Source organism: Phaethon aethereus, assembly GCF_964289735.1.
Source record: "Phaethon aethereus genome assembly, chromosome: 11".
Taxonomy (NCBI): Eukaryota; Metazoa; Chordata; class Aves; order Phaethontiformes; family Phaethontidae; genus Phaethon; species Phaethon aethereus.
In genome coordinates, this window is record NC_138587.1 from 2,391,832 (window position 1) to 2,403,947 (window position 12,116).

The 12,116-nt window shown below is 45.1% G+C and overlaps 1 protein-coding gene across 2 annotated transcripts in view; it reads right to left on the reverse strand.

The window, feature by feature from the left end:
• Positions 1–12,116, reverse strand: part of ITPR1 (inositol 1,4,5-trisphosphate receptor type 1) — a gene marked incomplete at its 3' end in the record, with an annotated part of 162,775 nt that overhangs the window by 61,614 nt on the left and 89,045 nt on the right. Inside the window, exons 39-41 of one of the 2 annotated variants that reach the window (XM_082004786.1) lie at positions 6,046–6,081; positions 4,379–4,429; positions 790–922 (exon numbers count right to left, since the gene is read on the reverse strand). In XM_082004786.1, the coding sequence (XP_081860912.1) occupies positions 790–922; positions 4,379–4,429; positions 6,046–6,081 (220 nt within the window). The remainder of the gene's footprint in view (positions 1–789; positions 923–4,378; positions 4,430–6,045; positions 6,082–12,116) is intronic. The other variant, XM_082004787.1, reaches the window with a different exon arrangement.

Sequence of the window (12,116 nt, forward strand, 5' to 3'; positions counted from 1 at the left end):
GACAAATGAAATACATATCAACTTCAGAATATAGGGAGAAATAGGTTTTTGGGGTTTTTTTTTGTTTGTTTCTGGTCAGGCCTGCTTTCGACAGGATTACCCACTGAACTTTGTTTTGACAAAACCTGTTTGAATTACTGACTGACTTGAATTTGAGGCCATTGCTAACAAACTCCACTTTAGAACTGACTTCAAACTGAATTTTTGCTCATCCTACCCTGCAATCTCTCTGTAATACAACAAAATGTTTTTGTTTCAGAGATGGTTAATAATCTGACATCCTTATGAGCACATTTCCCAAATATTTTTGCAACTATTAAATTGACCAGGTTTTCTAAGCACATTAATTCAAAGCAGAGTCACAAATTTCAAGACAGCCCAAGACAGTCTCTGGAAAGTATAAAAAGCTCTGCCTGCTTAATTTTAAAGTACTTTCTCGAACGCAGCCAGGAGAAAAAGAACACTGCTCTTCTCTGCATGAAGAAAAAGCAGTTGACACCATTAGAGACAGGAGAGGGATGCTCCCATCAGCCTAAAGTGGATTCCCTCAAGGAGAGTTAAAACACGTCGGAGTTTCCAAAACCAGTAGCAACATGCAAGCAAGACTTCTACCCCACCCATGTTGATAGTTCCTTCTTTTTTGGGATTTCACAGGACAGAACAGTAGGAAAAAAAGTCCAAAAGGGGGAAAACAAAAACCCATTTCACTTCATTTGTCAGGCAGACACGGACACACAGCATCTGGCAGGGCAGATCACACGAACCACGACGAGCAGGAGCACGTCCTACCTCCTGCCCCGGCTTTGCTGGCGCTGCCGGCAGACAAGGGGCCATTGCCGAAGGTGGTGAGGCTCTCGCGCCGTCCCGCCGGTCTCACGTTGCCGTAGTAACGGTTGACCAAAACTTGCCTGAGTGCCTCACCCTTGATTCAAAGAGGATAATGAAATCATGAGGTGAGTTTAATGAATAAATTAACTACTAATATTCAGGAGCAAGGGGAATGTTGTTATCATTAGCCTACTTGCAGCAAGGGAAGGGGGAACCCAAAACCCTGGAGATTTGGAAAAAACCCACTGAGCATCTCCTGGTGTGCTCGGGCAGGCTGGGACACCGGGGGGGGGGTGTCTCATGGGGCTCAGGTAAAATAACGTGTTCCCAGTGCCAGAAACAGCTACAGTTCAGATTTTGTGCTAAAGCTTTCTAGACAGATTTTATTCTTGAAGAGCATTGTGGTTTGGTTTTTTTTTAAATTAAGTTTTATTGCTTCAGTTTTAAATGTAAAAAATTTGCATCTGTACAGCACCAACACAAAACGAAGAAGAGGATTAGAGTAGCATCAGAAACAGTTTTGTGAGCGAGCGATCCCATCTTCTCACACCCGTCCCGTTTTGCCATTTCGCCGGTGTTACAGGGACACGCTCTTTGCTCCCCTCCATCGGCCACTGATGCGACCCAACGCTGCAGCCGCCGAGCGGAAACCCGAGCGATGCCCGCTGCATCCCAGCTCTTTGTTCCCCGCGTCCCTGCTGGCAGCTGCCCCAGCCGCCCGGTCACGCCGGCAGTCAGCATACGAGCACATGAGCCCGCGGACGCTGCAGGGCACCGGTCCTCAGATAACCCCGGCGTCCCGGCCCCGTGCCCCGGGGAGCACCCGGCATGGCCGCCCGGAGCACGCGCCGCTGCCGTCAGCCGAGGCCAGAGGAGATCAACACACCTCCCAGGTTGAGCGTTAACCTGCGGACCCTGCACTGCTCTCACTTAAGCCTCTACAGGCGTTCCCAGTAATTCAGAGCGCCGTACAAACGCTGGCGGTGCTGCCAGCAGCGGGCAGACACACAAACGCCGCAGCGGGATTAACAGATTTGTGTAAGGTCTTTGTGCAGCTATTTTAACGGGGAGCTACTGCTCTGCTAGTGGCAGTGTGCTGTGGTTACAGCAGCACCACCCTGAGAGGGGAGGAAGGGGATGTGAAAAAAAATAAAAAAATTAATCTAGCCACGAATAATTTCGTATTAAAACATCTGTCAGGATGAACTGAAGTATCTTGATCTCCATTCACAAAACAAGTGCTTGACACTGATTTTCAGTTGTATTTCAAATGAAATTAGTTGTCTGACTATAGATTCAAAATGTCATTAACTATGAGGTTTAATATTAGCTGTCATGCAAGTGAAGCCTTACTTTTTAAACGTTCACAAGAGACCTTTAAAACAAAAATAAGTAAATGGAGCCACGTAAAGGTGCATTAATGGGTTTCCACAAAACTCCAGCACGGCCGCAGCCACACTGCTGGCACGCACAAAAGGTAGCTTAGAGAAATCCTTATACCCCAATGCACTGGAAAGACAAAAACCCGTCTGGGAATGAAGAGTCCTCTACCAAATTTCAGACATGCCTTCCAAATGGAGAAGATCAGCACCGGCCTACAGCTGGTCAGGGATCCCTGCCCTCCCCACAAGGCTGGTGCTCATGTCAGGGCTCCCACCGTCTGCTTCTTGCCACTACAATTCAGCAAATTAAAAATTGTTCCTCTAGATTATTAGTGTGAAAGCTGCAGCACAAGAGCTGCATTTTATGGAATCAGATGGGAAGGGGGAAGCGGCAGGGAGACAAGATGTAAAATAAACACAGAGAGCTTTCCACCCAGTGGCTTCCAAAAAAAAGAAAAAACAGGCAAGTTACTTTGGAAGCAACAGTAGAAGACTATGAGCACTTTTCCAAGGGACATACGCTTCCTATCACCGCTTGGGCCAAACAGTTAACATGTAGGAGAAGCAAGAGACTAAATTCAAAAGCTCCAGCAAAATCTTACCCCAGAGGAGCTCCTTTGACTGACAGCAATATGAGAGTCTTTAGTACATGATGTAGTGCTTTAACCATCTTTCTGGTCTCAGTCTGGCAGGTAAGGAAGGCTACATGACAGAACAAGGCCAAGCTAGACAAAAAAACCCTTAACTACATCCTCCTTCTACATGTGTACTGACTAGAAAGGCAACTTGACACCCATATAAGCCCTATGCCAAAAATTTACAATGGAGTTCTCACGTTACATTTTCCTCTTCTGTTTGTCTGGCTGTCATGTCAACTGGTATTTAAAACCAGTAATTTTTACTACTTACTACAAAGATAACACCACACACTGAACCACAAAAACTGCTGTTCAGTAAGTTCTGCCTCCTCCTGAATTCCGACGGATAACTAAAGCTCCTGGGTTGTCTCTAGACTTTCCTTCTGGTCTACTGAGGAGCTGAAGGCAACTTCTGTTCCATGGTCAAAATAGTTGGGGCGAGTGGAGAAACCTCCCTGGGAGCTCTGGCTCCCAGGACAGACCTGCAGCACCCACTATAGGGGTGGCGTATCCAAAACAGGACAAGTAACCAGAAAATACAAGTGGGAACATGTATCGAGCATTTGGCGTTTCTAGTCTGAAAGCGTGCTGATCCATGATTTTGGAGGCTTGGCAATCTGCATTCACGAGCATTTCGAATTTTAACTGGGAAGAAAAATTTTGTTTCCTACAAAATTATTCAAACCCACTGTGTTAGCTAACAAGTATGTGAGTCTGTGATCAAAGTAGAGGGGAGAAAAAAAATAAGTGGTATTTAAGAAATGTTATAATTAATTCAGCTGCAAAGCTTGGCTCCAGAACAGTTCTTTAACCATCATGTTACTGTTGTACACCACTTTGATGCGTACAGTATGCAAACAAATATCAGATGTTTGGCAGCAATAAGAAAAATCAAATATGCTACCTAGAAAAAACCCAACAACATTCCGTTTCATCTGCATTCACCATCAAGGTAAACTAACAGTAAGTAGCATACAAAGATTATTGTACATGTATCAGTAAAGCAGATGTAATGCACAACTCCATTCAAGCGCTATCAAAAACCTGCTATAATCTTTAAAACAGAGAAACTTTAATAATATTTAAGACTGAAGCAGTTACAAGTTGCTGCTATTCTGATCCTAGCTACAAAAGCAGAAGATAGAGAGAAATGTCTTAATGACCTTGATTTCGCAGCTTGGCTGTTTACGAAGGGGGGGTGTCTGGCCAAAGCAGGCAAACTCCACAAGCACCGATTAATCTCACTTCATAATTGTGTGAGCATCACCAAAGGGGAGTGCTTTGAAAGTGTGAACAGACTAGATCAGGATTTAGGTTTAATTCAGAGCAGCCAAGCACTTGCTCCTTCTGCTTTTTACAAGAGAAGGTGCTCCAGCACCCCGTTTTGTAAGCGTGGCTGATCCTTTTAGATTTTCCAAGAGACCGACCACAAGCGGTTAAGCACAGAAGTTTCTTACGTGACTTACGTTTCACTGTGTAAAAGGAAAAGGTAGAGGATTAGTTCTGAATGTGCTTGACCGCTGTACATACCCTTCTATGATCCTCCAGTTGCCTCTGTGGTAGACTTTGATCAAGCTCCTGCTGTGTGTGCAGAAATTTCATTTTAAAGCAGAACAACACTAAAGAGCACTAACATCTTTGCACTCATGGAAAATATTAAGGGAAGTCACAGCTGAAAGCGAGGGGGGAGATGAGGAAGATCGACTGACAAGCTATGGAAACAGAACATCCGCCCTCCATTAGCTCTGGCGGTACTTAACCAGCCGGCTCCGCCACCCTCCAGCAGACCACCACGGCATGCACGTATGCCAACGCATTCTCACGGATTTAAAGAGAACACAAAGTCTGTCTAACTGGTACCAATAATACACGGAAGTTTGTAAGAACTCAAACCATGCATGCCCATGCATACATAGACACAGACACACACACACAAACACCCCGTCCCGCTATACGCACACTTCTGGAGGAAGTGTAGGTACTTCAACATATCTGGCCGTGGTCAATGAAGCTTTTGAGACTGCGGAGGGCCTCTGGCAAAACCCCGGGCATCTCCACTCCAACGCCGCGGACTTCAGTGGGGTTTCACTGAACGAAGTCCCTTGGCACTTGCATGTTTCCAAATCAAATCTCTCTTATTTCAGACACTAATTTTCAGGAATGGAACTTCTATTTTTGTAAACCCAAAGGACATTGAGTTTTTGCTGTTTTAAAGCATTCTGAAAATGTGTAGGAACAACCATTCTACACAGGGACCTGTCTTAAGCCAGGAGCCATCTCCCAAACATCTCAAAGTCTTTCTATGACCACTCAGAGTTTCAGTTTACATTTAAACAAAAACTACGAATACAAAGGTCTAAACCACCACAAACATTTTTTTCCGTCACAATTTCAAAACATATTTATAATCTTCATATTATATAGGTCAGAGAATCGACACTGTCCTAGATTTAGACTTCTACGTTGTTTCACTTAAGACTGGCACTGCTATAGCACCCAGTTGTACAATCTACCAATGCCGTCTCCGAATGTCCTATTAATTTCAAAAGAATTTGAGATTTCATAAATTCTTATGTCTTCATTTTGGCAAATAATCTGTTTTATGTGAACTAATGCTGGGTATCTCATAAAGGAAATGTGCCTACATATCCAATTCACTATAGAGCTAGCAATCTTGAAGATGTGAAGCAACCCTTAGCTGTTTCACTGCGGCATTTTAAAAGGGACACCCAGCTGCTCTGGGATTATGGAGCTTCCGCTAACAATTTCTGACACCTCCCTTTCCTTATCAAAGTTTTTAAATGTGTGAGACAAAGGGAAAACCAAATTCTGTATTAGGAGCCAGAGAAACAAAGTCTCATTTTGCTAATGCAGAGGGATTTGAGAGGAGACTTTTCAGAGTGCCTCCCCTAAAGGAGGAGCTCCCATAAGCTCCCTACATAAGCTACATTTCCCATCAGGGAAATGGCTGAAAGGAACAAAGATTTGGGACCGGTTTACACAGGTGTTTTAATATTTTCAGACTATCACACTGATGCTGTATGGGATTAAACCGCTTCAACAAATCTACTTATTTTTCACTAACACCACGCAGGAACACACATTTCACGGGGGGGGTTTACCAACAAGACACTCCACCAGGACTACTTCAAAACACCGATATTTGCCTCTTGCACAAATATAGGTGAGCGACACACCTCTACAGGGCTCTCCGTTTCGGGAGGTTGCGGCAGCTAGTTGAAAGTAAAATGCAGAAAAATTAGTCATTCTTCAAGAATCTTTTATCCCAACAGAAATCTGGTGGTCAACACTTAGGGGACAGGAGCTAGCAAAGCCCCTGACTTCAGCTGAATCATCACAAACGAATTATAGCCGTAATTACTGTTTACACCCTCCCTCCCACCCACCTCCTAAAAGGGTTACATTTTGGAAATTTAGCAGGTATCCTTTGAACATCCCAAATTGCTTTGCATGAACACAGAGGAACACGCAGAAGGCTTCAGCTGCAGGTGCACACAGGCCTGCCGCGCAGAGATGCGCTTTTGGGCAGCCTGCTCGGACCGCAGAGCCGGGATGAAGGCAGCACACCCATCCCCAGCAGGGAGGAGGAGGAGGAAGCCAGGGCTGCATGTCACAGAAAGGCAGCAGCCTTATAATGTTAATTTAAAAAAATGCTTTCAGTGGATCGCATCCATAAACATACTTTTCCTGAGATGAAAGATACATGATACAGTACCAAACATGAGCAACGAAATAAGAGGCTTAACGGTGACAGCTTGTCAAATTTAAAATGCTGATCATCACACCGAAACAGATGAAGACGAGCAACTTTTATCTAGTAGAGCTTAGACATACAACAGAGACCTAAACATTCAAATGAAACTGCCTACTTAATCGTGGGTGAATTGATTTAACTTCTCAGGAGCAGACACTGAGAAATAAGACAAGGACGATACAGTAATACCAAATTAAGTCAGCCACTGATTGTCCGTGTCTGCCCAGAGGCCACACGAACTAGACAGACAAATCAAGCGTAGGCTGGGAGAGTGACCATGGTATTTTAACCCGGTGTCCGCTGCAGCCTAGGAGATGCACAGCGAAGGGAGCGGAAGGCCATGGGATCCGTAAGCCTAAACATGGAGAGACTCCGCTTCGCAGGAAGGAGCCAGCGGAGCGAGCGCTTCCCCTGCGGTGCTCCGTGGGCTGGGGCTCCTTGGCCAGGAAGAACCGTCCTCCGTTCTCCTACTAATGGACTTTCCTCCTGGCTAATTCACACGGCCTTTGGTGCACCGTTTCCTTGCATTGTCACCACTCTTGGAAACTTCACAAGCGTGCAAACCATGTCTCTCTTGGGCAAACTGAAGCAAGGAGTATTTAAGCCAGAGGACCAAAGGTTAACGGGAAGAGCCTCGTTTATGCAGAGGAACACACAGTTCCCGCACAGCCCGCGTTGTACACCCTTGCTGCTTGTAGGCTGGATGCTGGAAACGCTGTATCAAGCCATCAGGGAGTCTGGGCACGTTGTTCTGATTGCAGACACCGTCTGCACAACTGGCTTCAGAGCAAAGCAAAAAATTCCTCCATTCTTAAGTAGTCAACAGCAGCAAGGAAATTGTGCGTATTCTCCTGTAAAGGAAATTAGGTACCTTCCTTCCAGAGAAGGGGAGACTGAAGCTGGCGGGTCAAGTGGATATGACTGCCACGAGATAACGTGCTGGACTTTGGATTCCTAATGAAGGCTTCCTTATTCCCAGGCTTACACCATGACCCCAAATTAATCAAACATATGCGTACATTTTGGGGCTGAAAACCAGCAGAGACAAAGAATCAGCATGAAATTAGTCTGATCTTTCCAACTTAAATCGGAGAAGGAAAAAGTACATACTCTAGCTGCAGATTCCTGTGCCTTCCCACTGTAGCACAGACACACGTATAAATAGATCAGCATGTTAGAACCAGCCCCACAAACTCATCCGCAAGCAAAAGCTACTGCCCTTGGCAATGCTCGGATGGATCCTTCCAAATAAGTACTGCCTTCAGCAATCTTTCAGTAAGAATATAAACTCCAAATACTGAAATGGTTATCCTTTGAGTCAAAATGGGTTAAAATAGCGAAGAATTATGGAGCTATAGCTACTATGCTACACTTCGCACTATCCTGTGTGCTGCAAAAGCAAAGTAGCAGCTTATGCTTTACAAGAAGGATTGAATAGGGTGGAAAAGTAGACTGAAGTAGTAATTTTGCTAGATTTCTTGTGCCTCCATATACCTCAGCTCTCCATCTAGAAGAAAAATGATGGCTTGGGGTGGCAAGGGCAAGTTTGTGGACTACCGAGCAGCGGCCAAATGAGTGCCATGGAACAGTTGCCAGCTTTTAAACCGGAACATAGTGGGTGGCAGGGTCAGAGAAGACCTACCTTTATCTTTACTTTTAAAGATACTTTAAAGATCTTTACTGTTTGCTAGCAGTAGCAAAAGTTCCGTTCAATTTGCTGTGCAAAAACCCCTCCTCCTTTGAAGTTTCCATTCCCACAAGGCTGGCAAATAAACCACTCAACATTAGCCGGAACAGGAGAACTGCAGTTTCTTTGACCTGTTGGTGACCGTAATGCTTCTAGCATCCATTTCCCCAACTCAGACTACGCGTGTTTCCCAGAATGGTCTTCATCTGACTCAACAGTGGATGCATCCACCTCAAAAACCACCAAAGCAAGTGACAGCTCAAGTGTGAACTCATTACATCTCAACTTCTGAGATATGGAAGAGGTTTCAGTCCTTTTCCTTTATGGTTTTGAGGAAGGTATGAAAGTTTTATTTTCATTTGCTTTCAAAATAACAATCAAGATGAAAGTTGTCTAATCCTGTCTTTCACAGACAATTCAGACGACTAGCCCTATGGATAAAACAAGTGGAAATGGTTTGAGGAAACGCAGAAAGATTTTCATTGAGGTTTAAAGCCTCAGGATTGCTTTTCCCAATACTTTTTTTTAAACTCAACTATGCAGTAAACATCCAGAACACTGAGCGCTGAAAAGGCTTGAAATGGCAGGTGGAGACTCCAGTTCATATAGACTGTGTCTGCTCCAGATAGCGGCTTCAGCAAAACAGGATGGAAAATATCTCATATTGTAATGTTACAAGTGGATAGGAAATAATCTCATCAGAAAATTATGCATGTTTGTGTGAGCACACACACAGGGATACTTTCAAAAACCTGATCCTTTTCTCTTCAGCCTCACCAAACTTCAGAATTTTGACAAAATAATGGACAAAATAGCACACTTACAAGCACAGGCCTCCTCCACTTCAGGCCATCTCTGAGTTCAAAGACTGAGAAATGACAGACCTCAGACTGCTTAACTTCCACAGGCTGACGCCATTTCCCAAACTACCCAACATCTCCTTCAAGTCATTTTCCAATCGCTATCTGAAGTCGGATACACAGGTGACTAGCTGGTGCAAGGCAGTAGTGAACTGACACCGGTCCTGGGAGGTCTTTAAGATCAACACTGAGAATTTTGAAGAAGCTTAGTCAAACTGAATTGATTTGGCTCAGTAGGGAAGCAATGGTGAGAAATGAGATGCCCTGCACTGCGCAGGAAGTCAGGTTAAATTACTGAGCGGTCCCTTCTGGTCCTGAAATCTGTGAATTCAGGAACCAACCCACCTCCATGCATATGGCATCTAATTATTGGGGGGGGCGGGATTTGGCATAAAGGAGGAAAGAAAAAGGGGAAAAACACTACTACAGAGTCAGTCATCCAAAGATCCCATTAAGCTTTTGATAGCTAGGTTGTATATCCAGATGCAGAGAACTACAGTGAAAATCTCAGATATATGTTATTCTGAAACCATTGCCTTCTGCCCTGGCTCTTGCATGACCATCTCCCATAGCCGCTGGAGTTCCAGCAGGACTGGCTGTTTGGATACCGTCCTGGAAGCCACTTCTTCCTCCCTTTTCTGAATTTCTCCTCTTTTCTCTGTTAAATACATGCAGTATTGCTCTTACTTGAAAGACACACAGCAAAAGCACCGCCTAGTCTGATTCATGACAACAGACTAGGGCACAAATTACGTTGCTGTCCTCCATAACTCCTCAATAATACTAGAAAAGTCCATGTAGGTTACCTGCTTGCCAAGTCTCCTTTGTAAAGCCAATACTGTTACCTTGCAGAACGAAGAAAAAATTTGGATAGGAAATTTCTAGCCTCTGCAGATGATACGTAGGTGTTTGTCAAAAATGCATTTGACTTGCTATGGCTAAGTTTCAGGGCGGAGGGGAATAACAGGGAACCAAGAGCACTGAACTGCTCTGACAAGCTTCCCGCATTGCATTCACCATTGTAACGGACCTGCATCAGAGCTGCCGAGCAGTGTATTTTTAGTGATGGAGGATCTCACACTGCCACAAATTAAGCGGCAGTGGGAGATGTGGAGCAGCACCTTGTCCTGGCACGGGCTCCTCCGAGCCGTGCAGCTCTCCCAGCCCTTGCAGAAAACACATGGGATTTATGGGGGGCTGAGCCAGCCCCCCGGCTGCCACCGGCATGTGATGGAGCAGCAACCACACGCTTACACCCCCTCGCCTCACCACTGCGGTGCACACCCGGGTCGGGGACGTGGCTAAACATTTCCCCCCGCTTATCTCAGTGATTCTGCAGAGACTTTGTGCGCTGCCAGACGATGAGGTGGAAAATTTGGCATAAGGGCTGTCAGTGCCTGCACTGAAAGGTCACTGAGATCTGCCTACGGGAATGCCTTCTCTCATTTTCCAGAGTTTGCAGTCGAGAAAGCATGTTTTACTTGGGCTGGGGCTTTCCTGGAGTTAGAGACCTCAGCCTCTGATACACCACTGACCTTCAACTGGAGTGCAATCGCTTGCTGCTCTTTAGATCCTCAATCTTGCTTCTCTTTAAATCCCTAATCTTGCAGGTCTTTTACAAAAACTGAATATAGTTAAGAACTATTTTCACTACACATTTTACGTTAGCAGTTTTAATTAACTAGTAAGATGGTATAACTTTTTTGTTACAAGTAACTGTAAGAAATGTTCCAGTCTCCTCTTCCAAAGAGCTCACCAATTCCAGTTTGTGCAATAAAAACAGTCCAAAGATTGCAGGATTTCTGAAGGAAAAAAAAATATAAGGCAGCCCACAAAAATTTATGAGAGCCTGCATTTCCTCTGCTTGAGACATAACAAGTGAAGCACTGTCTAAGTGCAAAATACACAAGAGAAATGACTGTGGAGCAAGCTCTCTGTACAATGAAAGCAATTTGTAAGTGCATCCCTCCAGCACTTAAGAGGTTAATACATTCTCCAACTCCAATCAGAAGATGCATAAAATAGCACATCTTTTGCACCTTACTCAGCTGCCATAGCTTTGGTTTATCATTGATAAAGAGCACTGAGAAGGTTACTTCAGTCAACCCCTTTGAACCAGGATTTTCAGTTCCCTTTTCACCTACTTGAAAGCTGAAGACCAAAATGAAGAGGTGAAAAAACCCAAAACCCAACCCCAAAACTATATTGAGTGGGTCCTGCAGGTGTATTTTGCTGAATACTGTTTTATCAGCTGCACAAAGAAGTATCAAGACTGAATAAAAATACAAAATCCCCAACAACAACAACAAACCCCTGGGGTTTTACTTAATTCTTTTTTTTTAACCTCAAATCCTAAATAGGACTAAGTAATTACAAGGGAGACTCTGGGCGCTGGTAAGAGTTTTGCTGGATTTGGTCGTTTTGGCGCTTGCCGGCCCTGCCCAGGGCCCCACCGGGGCAGCGGCACAGCATCCCCTCTTGGCCCTGAACGGTAAATCCCGATCCAAGGGCCCGAGGGCCCGGCGAGCATCGGCAGCCCCGGCGCGGCCTGCGGTGACCGTAAACATCTCCGCCGCGTTTATTGGCAATTACCGCTGAAGGTCACACATCAGCGGCGGGCCTAAATTCCAGGAAAAAAAGCTGTTCTTATGTAACTGCTGCTTGAATGTTGGCAGGTGCCCAGCGGAGCAGCTCACTGCAATGTGGCTGGGAGCGGGGAAAGGGAGGGGAAAAAAAAGAAAACAAGAAAAGAAAAGTAGGACATCTCCCAGCCGCATTCTGCATCCTGAGCATGCCACCTGCAGGTCAGCACTAACACTCCTCTCCTTTTTGGTCTGTAAAATATTAATGTGTTTCTCCAGGACACAGGCGTTTTAGTGTCCAAGACTCACACCGCAGGTGGAAACTGGGCCAGGCTGTCCCCGAACGCCTATCCGGACCCGGGGG